Consider the following 12,476-nt stretch of genomic DNA (forward strand, 5'->3'; position numbering starts at 1 on the left):
ACTATTTATTTATTTATTGATAAGCAAAAAAAACTATTTATTTATTTATTATTATTTTTAATAGAAATACAATTTCATTAATTCAAATATTACGTAAATTATTCAAAATCATAGAATCCTAACAAGTACGACTAATATTTAACCACCAACCATAAGTTAAATAGTGACCAACATAAAATTTGAATTTATATGCTTAAATAATTAAAAAATTTTATTATTATACCAAAAATTTACACCATAAAAAAACTATACTTTTTTTTTCAAAACCCCAAAAATACCCCCCTCACAATTCTCTCTCTCTCTATCTCTCTCAGCCAACTCTCTCTCTCTCTCTCTCAACTCACAGTCGACCCCAACGCCACCCGAACCCAAACCCCATCCCCATCGGACCCAAACGCCACCCACTCTCGGACCCAAACGCCACCCACTCTCGGACCGAAACCCACTCTTTCTTCCTCTCTCTCTCTCAAATCGCAGAAAAAAAAAAAAGTTTCAGAGCCGATGGTCGGACCCATCGGACCCCAAGGTCCGACCATCGGACCTCTCTCTTGCTCTCTCTCTCAAATCGCAGAAAAAAAAAAAGTTTCACACAGTAAGACCTTCAATGGGGTCCGACATCGACCCCATCGGACCCCAAGGTCCGACCATCGGACCTCTTTCATCCTCTCTCTCTCAAATCGCAGAAAAAAAAAATGTTTCAGAGCCGATGGTCGGACCTTGGGGTCCGATGGGGTCCGACCACGGACCCATCGGACCCGAGGTCCGACCATCGAACCTCTTTCTTCCTCTCTACGAAATCGAAGGAAAAAAAAAAAAAAAAAAAAAGTCCCACAGCCGAAGGTTTCGTGGGTGGCGTTTGGGTCCGAGAGTGGGTGGCGTTTGGGTCCGATGGGGATGGGGTTTGGGTTCGCGTGGCGTTGGGGTCGACTGTGAGTTGAGAGAGAGAGAGTTGGCTGAGAGAGATAGAGAGAGAGAATTGTGAGGGGGGTATTTTTGGGGTTTTGAAAAAAAAAAGTATAATTTTTTTAGGGTAGTTATATTTGCACCCCATAAAATTATAAATACACCCCATTATTAAAAAAAATATAAACTTAAATAATTTTTAAAAATTATTCTTAATATTTTTTAAAATTTTTTTCCTTACATTATTTTATGTTAATTTTAATACTTATTTTGATTTCATTTTCATAATTTTTTCTAACTCATGTAAATATTTATTTATTTTTTTCTGAGAAAATTTCATATAATTTTTTATTTTAATTTTTTTGTCATAATTTTTAAAATATAATTTAATTTTGTTTGATAGGTATATTTTTTAAGAATATAAATTGAAAGAAAAAAGTTAAAAATACTTAGTACAATTAAAGATATAAATTTTATATAAAATAAAAATTATTAAAATGGGGTGTACTTAAGAATTTTTGGGGTGTAAATAAAATTTCCCTTTTTTTATAGTGTAAATTTTGGGTATAATAATAAAATTTTTTAATTATTTAAGCATATAAATTCAAATTTCCCATTATAAATCCACCTAAATATTTAAAAAAAATTATTATAATCTTTTTTAGCAAGATTAATGACCGTATACTCGTTATTTCTCTCAGTTCATATCTTAGAGAGGATTATTTTTTTTAGCATCATTCTAATCTAGGTGCCTACACTGTTAAATCAGGCTACTGCTTAGCAGAAAGTTTGGAGATGGAGGATGCTACTTCTTCATCTAATTCTCCTTGCAAATGGTGGAATAGATTTTGGTTTCTAAATTTACCCAAAAAAAAAAATCAAAATCTTTGCTTGGACAGTCATCAACGACGCCATTCCTACTGCTATTAATCTTGTGCATAGTAAAATTTCTACCTCAGTAGCGTGTTCCCTGTGTGATTGTGCTTGGAAATTGGTTGGACATACTTTATTTAAATGTACTAGAGCAAAAAAAGTGTGGAACCAATCTCAGTCTCAGATATTTTTCCAAACATCAACAACTTCAATGTTCATGATATCTACTCTAATTTAGCAGCAATTCATAATGATATACTGCATTAGAAAAGATCTTTTGTCTAATGTGGTGCATTTGGACGGAAAGAAGCGAAGGAATTACATGGCACCAAACCCAAACCAGCTCGTATTATTTGTACCTTTGTAGCCAATAATATCATAATGCAAAGGTGTCTCCTATGATTGCTCCAGTGGATACAAATTCACCATCTAAATCAGTTCATCCAAGTTCGGCTGATAACAATCCAAAATCTTATATTACATGGCTTCCACCAACAGTTGGTTCTTACAAAATGAATATAGATGTTGCGTATGATGCGGAAGGAGCTGTTATCGGACTAAGAGCAGTAGTTCAAGACGATTTTGAAGATGTGATTGCAGCTTTTTTGAAGTCATTACGAGGTTGTTATTCAACAAAAGAGATGGAGGCTAATGCAATAATTTACAGTATAAAATGGACTCTTTCAAACCGGTTGGATATTCATTCCATTGAAACAGACTCACTTTTAGTGGCAAATGCTATTAACCAATGTTCTTCTACTGGTTGTGTATCTTATTTCTATGATTTGATAGATGATATTTCTCTTTGATTATTCTATCTCCTTAGAGTAATTGTATCTTATGTCCAATGAGAGACTAATAGAGCTAGCTGCTCATAACTTAGTTAGATTTGCTTTTTTGATTGGATAATAATTGTTCTTGGTTGGGGGTAATTCTTTCTCAAATCTACTCTGTTGTTGTAATGGATTCTATTCATCAATAACAAATTTTTTAAAAAGAATGTTAATTTTTATAATTATTTTAATTTCATATTTTTTAAATAATAGTATAATGTTTTATTTTTATTAAAATAAGATTTATATTTTTTTATGTTAATTATTTTTGTTAATATTTCAAATATATTTTATTTTTGTGTTATATATATTTTTTAAAAATCTAAAAATGAAAAGAATATTATTTTTTTGAAAAAATTAACATAAAATTAGAATATATATATATACATATTATACCAAATAAAATAAAAAAGTATAAGAGTGTTTCACAAATTTTTGGAGTGGAAATAATTTTTTTTTCACAAATGTTAATTTTGTGTAATTTTGTAACTTTAAACTTTCTTCTAAAAAATTCTATAGTGATTTGTGATTACACTTCTAAATGATTAATTTTTTTTCTTAATATAAACAACTCAAAATTAATTTCTATCATGTAAAAAATATAATTATTCCTGTCATAAGACTTTCAAATCAAGTTATTATTAAATTTTAATTTGACGAAAATTAAATACAAGACATATTTTGTATAATTTTAAAAAACATAAAATCTGAATTATTATTTAACAAAATAAAATATCTAACCAGTAAAAATACATAGGAATCAAAATATAATTTACCTAATTTTCAATCCAAAAGAAAAAAAGTGTATATGCTGCCGAAATATGGTGATAGTAAAATATGCATATGCTAAATTAAGAGGTTAGTACAAAATTAATTTACACACATATTAATGGATAGAAAAAAATATTGAAAAAAACATAATAAAAAGGAATAAATTGAAAAACAAAAGCAAAAGTTGCCTATATATAAGCCATAAGGAACTAATGCACGTGTATTCATATCCAATATTAGTAGCTTTTGTTTTGAGTAAAGCTCCATGGTTTCTGCTTCTTCATGGTGGTGAGTTGTGCTTCATTCCTTTCTTGCTCATTTCTATTTCCCACTTTTTTTTCTTTCTCTTTTACCTTATTAATGGTGTTATTAGATTCCACAACACTTTCTTCATTAAATTCTACTGCATTGAAAATGGCTTTGCTCTCTTTCCAGACCATAACCATTAATACATGCAAGTACAATAATATTAATGGAGGACTCCTGCCTTCTCTTTCATTCTCTTCTAATGCAATTTCAAACTTAAACAAATCTTATTCTCACAGCAACTCATGCAACAAAGCTTATGCTTTTTCCATTAATTATTATAATAACAACAATAATAATAATAGACCATTTTTTCACCAACCTTTAGATCATCACAAAATCTTTTCTCCAAAGCGTACAGGTCTACTTCTAGTGCCATTCAATGCTAATAACGACTCAGAACCAGAAGGAGAAGGTACAGGAGGTCATGAAGAAGACATGAACGCCGTCGAAACAGTACTCCAGAGACTTTACTCCACCATCAAGAGCAAAAAAGTTCATGAATTATCCGACGTAATTGGCCATGAATTTCAAAGTGTTTGCAATTTTTTCTCAAACAGATTTCAACCCTTTAAAAGGAAAAAGGTATTCCTAGTTAGATATAATTTACACGTTTAGTTTAATTTGTTTGTTTGGGAAAAAAAGTACATATTCATCATTTCAATGTCCATAATGTTGAAGTTGTTTATTTGTTAGTTGCAGCAAGTGTTGGATTTTTTCTTGCGTGCGATAATAACCTTGGGGAACCACATTGAATTTGTTGTGAAGCCAACATTGCAAGATGGAATGAATGTTGGTATCAAATGGAAATTAGGTATGAAAATGTTTTTTTTTTTTTTTGGGTAAGCCAATTGTATTTTTCAGGTTAATTAGTACTTACTAGGATCCCCTTCTTGTTTTCTGTAGAGTGTAGAAATATAAGTGTGCCTCTAGGAAAGGGGGTCAGCTTACATATGTACCACGTTTATCATGGAAAGATAGTAATAAGGTGTTAAATTTTCTTCAAACTTAAAATCCCAAAGCACTTTTGATTCAATTGTTGAGGACTTGACCAAATTTACAGTACTACTTTTTCTCCAGGAATTTAGAGATGTTATTGGATCCGCTGCTTTCTGTTGAACCTTTTAACTTGGTAATTTTTATTTATTTATTTATTTATTTATTTATTTTTGAAAACATGCATAATTCACTTGAAGAGTGCTACCATCAATCTCATATTACAATTTCTTAATCATATCAATTTTGTCTTATTTTGATTTTTCCTTCAGAGAGCTATAAGATACGTGACGAGTATAATGAAAAAGTTGAGTTCTCTCTTGATCTTCAGGGACAAAGACAAACCAACCGATAGAAATGCATACATTTTGCTCTCCCTCTTTATCATGGTTCCCTTTATAATATTATTCAGTTTAACTACGTATTAAACTCTTATTTTTTGAGCTTGTTTGACCACTTTGGTAGATTGTGCTACTCCCTAAGACAGAAATAACATATTTATGTATATTAGCCATTTCGAATCAAAAATATAAACAAATATTTTCTTGAATGGGATCTCAGTATGAACACATTGTTTTACAATAATAATTGTAGTAAATTGTCTTGAGCTTGATTCAACCATGACGATAGGTAACAATAACATTAACGTCCATTACTAGGAAAAACATGTCTATAATCTGAAATATAGTCTAATCTAATCTACATGTTTTACAATCAGTCAAAAACAACCTAAACATTCCAATTTCCAACATCAAATAAAGCAAAGACGCCGCTAAAAAGCATTGGTTGTTGCCATTTAACAAAGATACAAGAAGTTGCAGTTAAAGCCAACAGCTTTTGCCATCAAACAACATACATACACAGAATGATCCTTCCGGTCTGTACAGGGTAAATTATCGATCTGTCACAGTTTTGAGGTTAGGCATTAGAAAGCGAGAACCTCGTCGGAGTGAACTAGAAAACCTAGAGCAACATGGTTATGGCATAATTCAGACAAAGTCCTTGCCATTAACCCTTGGTTCTAAACATAAGTAATGTAAAAAAAAAACAACATATCAGCTACCATGTCAATGCAACCCCAAAAAGTCTAAGTTAAAACAAAAGAGAAAAAGAAATTTCTTTCCTAATCTTTTCTACCATCAGAAGAGACCATATGGCAAAGATCCCTTGTCCCTGCAAAAGTAATTAAATAGAACTGGAATTAAAAAAACAAAATTATTGGGAATCACAGAATATTTACTTGCATAATAGATAGAGTATGCAAGTCCAATGAAACTCAGAAAACAAATCAAGTGAATCCACCCAGTATATTTTGAGAAATTTTGTATATCATTTACAGAAAGGGTTCTCAATCAATTCCTACATGACACTAGGTCACAAACAATCAAACGAAAAAATTGTTATAAAATTGGTAAAGATATTATGGAATTCATGCTGACCTGTCAACTGTTATCTGACATCATGAACGTTGAAATAGATGGTGTCGATCTAGCATCTCTGAAATACCGAGTGCTGAAATGCTTTCACATCCAAGAAGATCACGAAGCTTTGAGTCACATAATATCGCCATGGAATTTAAAGGATCCTGTCAAGTAAATCAAAGACACAATGTTCTTATCTTTCTACACATTTATGATGCATAACAATAAACTCCAATAACTGTACACAAGGAGAGATTTTGGGAATATGAACTTTACTAGAGAAAATGAAAGCAATTATCAGCAGAAAAAAACAATATAGAAGAGCTCGAACAAATCCACAAAATAAACATATCATGTGCTTATGATCAGAGCCTGGAGCCTCTCAAGCAGCGTACCTCCAACTGGTTAGTCTTTATGTACTCCCAAACACGATTTAAAGCGTCAGTACGAAGCATCTCCCTGCCTCCAGTGTCCAAAAACTTAGCAAGTGCTTCAGAAATTATTACACATGCCGAACCAGAGTCAGTACTTTCAGCTTTAGGTTCAACCTCTACCTTTGCTCTTTTAGATTGGCTGGACGCTTCTGCAAACCATAAATGGATTAAAATAATTCTTACATCAACAGACAATTCCACTACAAAAAAAAAAAACACTGGTTTTCACGTTACTCCACATTACATACTGGTAGGCTCCAAGGCAATAATGTGTTTAGCTAGCAGCTTATTCATTTTGAACATATCAGTGCAGTCTGTCTCAAACACCACTCGCAATGCGTCGTCACAAATTATTTTCCTCTTGTTACTTGGATCCTGGAGATTGTTCTTCCTTATGTATGCCCAAAGCTGTTTCACAATCTGAAACAAGCAAAACATAATTAATGAAGAAGAGAAGAAAACCAAAAAAAGGACACGAAACACTGGACTAAGATTAGATATACAAAACTAAAACATTGTCTGAAAACCATTTTTCTGTCAATAACCTCAGTCCTCGGCATTTTTGGTTCACCAACAACAGCTTGAAGCTCAGGTGAGACACCACAAACTTTGTTCAGACCCCCTGGCCCACCTCTTCTTTTGGCACCAACAGGAGGACTGTAGAACAAAATCATAATGCACAATGACAAAATTCATCACTCATAAATCAAAGTTGATCTATTTATTTTATAGAAGTTTACCGTTTATTTATTAATTATAAGAAACTCAGGTAAAGATGTTATCATGTGTTATACATAAAATAGCTAAAGACATAGGCATGCAAATACAAGAATCAACTTGAAATGATACCAGTAATGATTTTTTCCTCATAAAAAGGTCAGCACGATGCCCTCTCTACATGACCAATGATGAAAAAAAAATTACCCTAACAGGTAAAACAAAGAACAGCATGATAAAAATTTACAGCAATTTATTTGAGAGTAACAATGTCAATTTTATTGAAATTTTGAAAGGGAGATAACCAAGAAAAAGAAAAAAACACAACAATAAACACCCTGGGTCACCCTACATGCTAAAGTACAAAAGAACGACGACAAGAAAAGATGGTGACATCTACTGAGTATATTATTATTCAATGAAATATTTTGAAAAAAAATATACCCAAAACATATTTTTAAGAATAAAATTGAAACATACGCCATCAGAAATAAAGTTGAAAAAGATAATCTATAAAATATTTTACAATTTATACTTAGCAGGTTCAGCCCAATAAAGTTTGTTTCTTTTCAGAAGAGTAGCTTTCAAGCGTTGAAAAGATAAGTAATACAAATCACAAACTATGATTATTTAAAATTTCAGCTAGCAAATGGTCGTTTTTCAGGTAAGAGGGCATTTCTGGTTTAAATTCTGATTTTGAAAAACAAATTCGTCAAAGTCAGCTTGACTTTCTCATCCACAGCACAAACAAAACGTTAACAGCAGTGACATGTATATATATATATATATATTATATATATATATTCTGAAAATGTGAGAACTTTGGCAAAATGGTCAATTTTTTAACAGTGAAGATCAAACAAGAAAATCCTTAGCAAAAAAAAAATAAGCTAACAAATTTATGCTCAACAAGCAAAAATTTTTTTAAAAAAATGGATTCAAAAACATATCTTGTTTAAAAAAATAATTAATGTGAGGACAAGACTTTACTAGGGGAAAATAAATTGTTGATACAAGCATTAGAACAAACCTAAAAAAAAAAAAATACTTGAATTAAAAAAGTGAAATAAATATAAGGGTTTGGGTAAAAAAAACCTTTCTTCGGTCTTAATCTCGGTCTTAAGAGGAGGGGGAGGGTGAGGGTGGTGCGTGTGAGTTTGCACTTGCTGCTGATGGTATTGCGGATGTGGTTGCGGCGCCGAGGGCGTCTGAGCCTGAGCCTGAGCCTGAGCCTGAGCCTGAGCCTGGAAAGTGTGAGCCTCGGTTGGTCGGTGGTGGTAAGGGTGAAGGGCAAAATGGGGAGGGAATTGTTGGGGGTGGAGAGGAGCGGTGAATTGTTGTTGGGATTGTGGGTGAGAATGGAGGGCAAAATGGTCCTTTGGTAGCTGGTTATATTGTCGTGGGGGCTGAGGATGGGACCGGAGGAGGAGGCTGATCTGCTCCCGGATGAACAAAGCCTTGTGGGAGAGGTCTAACCCTAGCTTCGCTTCAAGTTGTTCAACGACGCCGTTTACGGAGGTGAATGAGTTTGGTTCACGGAGCAAAGTTTCAACCCCTTTCGCTAATTCTTGGTCGGACACCATGGTTTTTCAATTACATATAGTAACAGAAAAAACGAACCAAACGGTCTATCTCTCTTCTTTCTTCTCTCACTCTCCTGCTCTCTCTCTCTCTCTCTCTCTCTCTCTCTCTCTCTCTCTCTCTCTTCCTCTATCTCTGTCTCTCTCCTCCCCTCTCTCTCTCTCTCTTTATAATTCTGAAATGACGAAAATGTCCCTTTTGTCACCTAGGCAATACTACCCTTGATTTTTATCCACACTGTTTACAGTCCAAGGTAAAATTGTAATTCCATACACGACCTTCTTCCTTCTTCCTCACTATCTGCCGCCGTACAATGATCGAAATAACCGAAATACCCTTGAAAGCATTCAGAATGGAGAAAATTATTCGGGGATAAATATGTAACTAAGAAAAAAAGAGTTGCAGAGAAGGTATCTACTTTTTTTTAATATTAAAAATAAAAAATAAAAAAAGATAACCGTATGAAAAGAAAAATAAAATATGCTAAAGATAAAGCGGTGAGCTAAATTAAATTAAAAACTGTCTTGTCCCTTACCAAAAAGGCTACAAGATAACGATGGAATATCACCTAGCGAATTACCATATTTAACCCCGATCTCCCAAGAATTTTCAGTAATATTCATTTCTAGTTCCAGAGGACTGGGGGTGATTTTGTCAATGACTTGTTTTTTTTTTTTGACTAAGAATCGATTTGATATGGGATTGGCGGGTTTGGTCAACCAGCGTAGAAAGTTGTTCTGGAAACAGCTGTATAAAAAGTATATTGATCCAACGGCTGAGAAAGTTGCTTGATCTGGATTAATTAAGAACCGCTACACTCATTTTCCTTTCACGGTTTTGATGTGATTATTATGGCTTCTTCTTCTTTTTTAATACTAAATCTAAACGTATAAAATCAATCTGTAACAACAAAGATGGTGGTCGAGAAAAAAATTATTTTCTTACTTTAGTTGACGGGTGATTTTTAGGTCAGAATATCTACTTTATTAATTTGAAAATCAACCAAATTAAATGATACACTAAATTGGAATTTATAAATCTAACATGATATTTTGGTTATTTAAGAAAATCAAATGGAAATACGTTTTGCTTTATTTGATGATTCCATTGAAATTTCCAGCCTTAACAAAGTATTAAAAATGTCGTTATTTATTATCTAATTGAAATTATTGTCTTAATAGCTTTTTTTGTGATTTTTTTTTAGAAAAGTGAATAATTTTTTGGGTAAAATAATTTTTTTTAGAAAAAAATAAATAATTTCAATAAAAATGCCAAAAATCAAAGAAATTAAATGATTATTACAAGCATGATAAATTAAAATAAATTAAGCTAGAGACCAGTCACTAGACTCGAGAATCATCGAAAGAGAGTCAATTTAATTAAAAAATGTGCTACAGCATTATTAACTCCCTTACAATAAAAAATATAAATACTAAACATACTTATATCATACTCATTGCAAACTTATATCTTACTAGAAATTGAATTCACTAGATGCAAATAATCAGAAAACATATTAATGTGAAAATAACCCAACCGCCTACATAGAAGAAGACCTTGTAACAGGGTCGAAGCCTTTGCCACATGCAATTCAAGCATTTCAACAGCTGGACTAGCAACTCAACAAAGCACATCACCATTAGAATGTAACACAACCGCCCCATGCCAAATTACCTCCTTTTCGAGCAAATACTAGCATCCATAAACAAATTAAACTCTGCCAAATTCAACTCAAAATCCACCCCCGTTATATGAGAAGAAGATACATGTTGAGAACTCACAAGATTCGACTTATCAAAGTGGTGTTAGGCATCTTGAAATTGCCATAGGCAACTATGAGCTCAGCTAATAACCATATTATCATAAAGCGGCTTATTATCATGCACAAAAGTATTACAACGATACTAAATTCTCCCATAAAGAACAAGAAATTTCTCAACTTTTACGGTATCCATAATCCCAATCAATATTTTATAAAAATTAGACGTCATTTTCAAACTATCCAACCCCCTCAACTCCCACCCATACTGAATAGATTTAAAGGAAAGACATAATCACAAGGCATGGAGAGTTGATTTATTGTTCTGTAAACAGATAGGACACACCTTAGAAGCGTTCATTCCATATCTAGTTAGATTAGCATAAGTTTGGATAAAACTCGGACTATCTTTCTATACAAAATTTATGTCTTTAGAGGAAGAGAGAGCTTCCAAAGAAACTTCTACCATTTTGAAGACCCTACCGAGGATAATTTCTGACCCCACCCAAGCCAAGCAACTGAGTTTCGATAACAACTTTTTACTGTAAACTAGCCATTGTTAACTTAGAAGAATTCCAAATTAATCATCATTTCTATTGAAACTGAGAACGAAATATACAAAACAGATCTCCATCATCAAAAAAATCTCAAATAAGAGGAATATACCATCCTCGTATCAAGCATAAGATCACACACCCTATCCACGCCAACTTTGCCACTCCCTAAGCGAATAAGTTTGGCCCACGTGGTCTTTAGGGATCCAAGAGTTCTCCCTTATGTGAATTGATTCCCTACTCCCCACCAACCAACGACACTCTTCTTTTCAAAGATCACACCCTCAAAAGATACTTTTCCAAAAAAATTGAAGCTCATTTAGTCTCCATTAATCAATAATGGAACTATTAGAAAAAATATTACTCTTTCAAAACTCGTGTCGCTAAAGAATCGACAAAAATTATACAAACGAGCAACTTGTTTAACTAAGAGAAACTAAATAAAAATATACCTTGAAACTCATACCACCATCAGTTTTGTGCCAACACAGACGACCCCAAGTGTACCAATGTAATTTACATTTATCAGTATCGCCACCCCATCAAAATTGAGCACACGTGCTATGAATTTCATTCACAATATCCATCGGAGTTGAAAAAGGCTCATTGCATACACAGAGATAGTCTGGATAACATATTTCAACAAAACCTCTCTACCACCATAAGAAAAAAGCTTTGATTTCCACCCAAATAACTTATTCCAAATTTTGTCTTTGATGGAGTGGAATAAATCACTTTTACTCTGATCCGCAAAGAAATAGAGACCCAAATATTTATCATGACACAGAATTAAGGGAACCCCGAGACGGTCTAATGACTCATAAAGATCATCAAGTATACGGGGTAAAAAACACACCACAAACTCACAAAGATTCACAATTTGACCTGAGGTAGATTTATACTACTAAAGAATGAGCTTGAAAAGGGAACAACTCTCCCATTAACTTTAAGAAAAAGAAATTATCATCAACGAATAAAGTATGAGAAATTGTAGGGCTGGCCTCCCACAAGTCAAACTTAAAATATGTTTTCTTATTCATGATTGACTATAGCCCCTCAACACAAATAAAAAATGAGAAATGAGATAAGGGATCCCCTTGCCTAATCCCCCTAGACGACACAATGTTACCAATAACATCCCCACTAACATTATCGCATAGGTCACAATTGTAACACACTCATACGCTACTGCAAATATCAGAATTCGCGACGATCCTAAAAATAATTTTTTCGGGACCCGTTAAAAAAATTAAGTAACTATTTAAAACCGTCAAGAAAATTTAGTATTCCTGACGGTTTAAAATCGTAATACACATAATAGGTGATGT

The 12,476-nt window shown here is 33.0% G+C and overlaps 2 protein-coding genes across 2 annotated transcripts; one reads left to right on the top strand and one right to left on the bottom strand.

Annotated features, from left to right (window-relative positions):
• Positions 1–3,443: 3,443 nt before the first annotated feature.
• LOC115707357 (uncharacterized) lies at positions 3,444–5,733 on the top strand. The gene is made up of 5 exons (XM_030635289.2): positions 3,444–4,271; positions 4,383–4,500; positions 4,593–4,674; positions 4,767–4,818; positions 4,955–5,733. The coding sequence occupies exons 1-5, from the start codon at positions 3,663–3,665 to the stop codon at positions 5,108–5,110; spliced, it is 1,017 nt and encodes a 338-aa protein (XP_030491149.2). The 5' UTR covers positions 3,444–3,662; the 3' UTR covers positions 5,111–5,733.
• Positions 5,240–9,291, bottom strand: LOC115707356 (uncharacterized). The gene is made up of 6 exons (XM_030635288.2): positions 8,350–9,291; positions 7,083–7,194; positions 6,786–6,957; positions 6,499–6,686; positions 6,122–6,267; positions 5,240–5,855 (listed from the first exon to the last, which is right to left on the bottom strand). Exons 1-5 carry the CDS (start codon positions 8,835–8,837, stop codon positions 6,142–6,144), a joined length of 1,086 nt encoding a protein of 361 aa, XP_030491148.1. The 5' UTR covers positions 8,838–9,291; the 3' UTR covers positions 5,240–5,855; positions 6,122–6,141.
• Positions 9,292–12,476: the final 3,185 nt, after the last annotated feature.

Source organism: Cannabis sativa, chromosome 1 (genome assembly GCF_029168945.1).
Source record: "Cannabis sativa cultivar Pink pepper isolate KNU-18-1 chromosome 1, ASM2916894v1, whole genome shotgun sequence".
In the NCBI taxonomy this organism is placed as follows: Eukaryota; Viridiplantae; Streptophyta; class Magnoliopsida; order Rosales; family Cannabaceae; genus Cannabis; species Cannabis sativa.

Coding starts and splice junctions, on each gene's coding strand:
- LOC115707357 (XM_030635289.2), top strand. CDS start 3,663: ATGGTGGTGAGTTGTGCTTCATTCCTTTCTTGCTCATTTCTATTTCCC. Junction 4,272..4,382: donor AACCCTTTAAAAGGAAAAAG/GTATTCCTAGTT, acceptor TTTATTTGTTAG/TTGCAGCAAGTGTTGGATTT. Junction 4,501..4,592: donor TGGTATCAAATGGAAATTAG/GTATGAAAATGT, acceptor TGTTTTCTGTAG/AGTGTAGAAATATAAGTGTG.
- LOC115707356 (XM_030635288.2), bottom strand. CDS start 8,837: ATGGTGTCCGACCAAGAATTAGCGAAAGGGGTTGAAACTTTGCTCCGT. Junction 6,958..7,082: donor CAAAAATGCCGAGGACTGAG/GTTATTGACAGA, acceptor TGCTTGTTTCAG/ATTGTGAAACAGCTTTGGGC. Junction 6,687..6,785: donor TATTGCCTTGGAGCCTACCA/GTATGTAATGTG, acceptor TATGGTTTGCAG/AAGCGTCCAGCCAATCTAAA.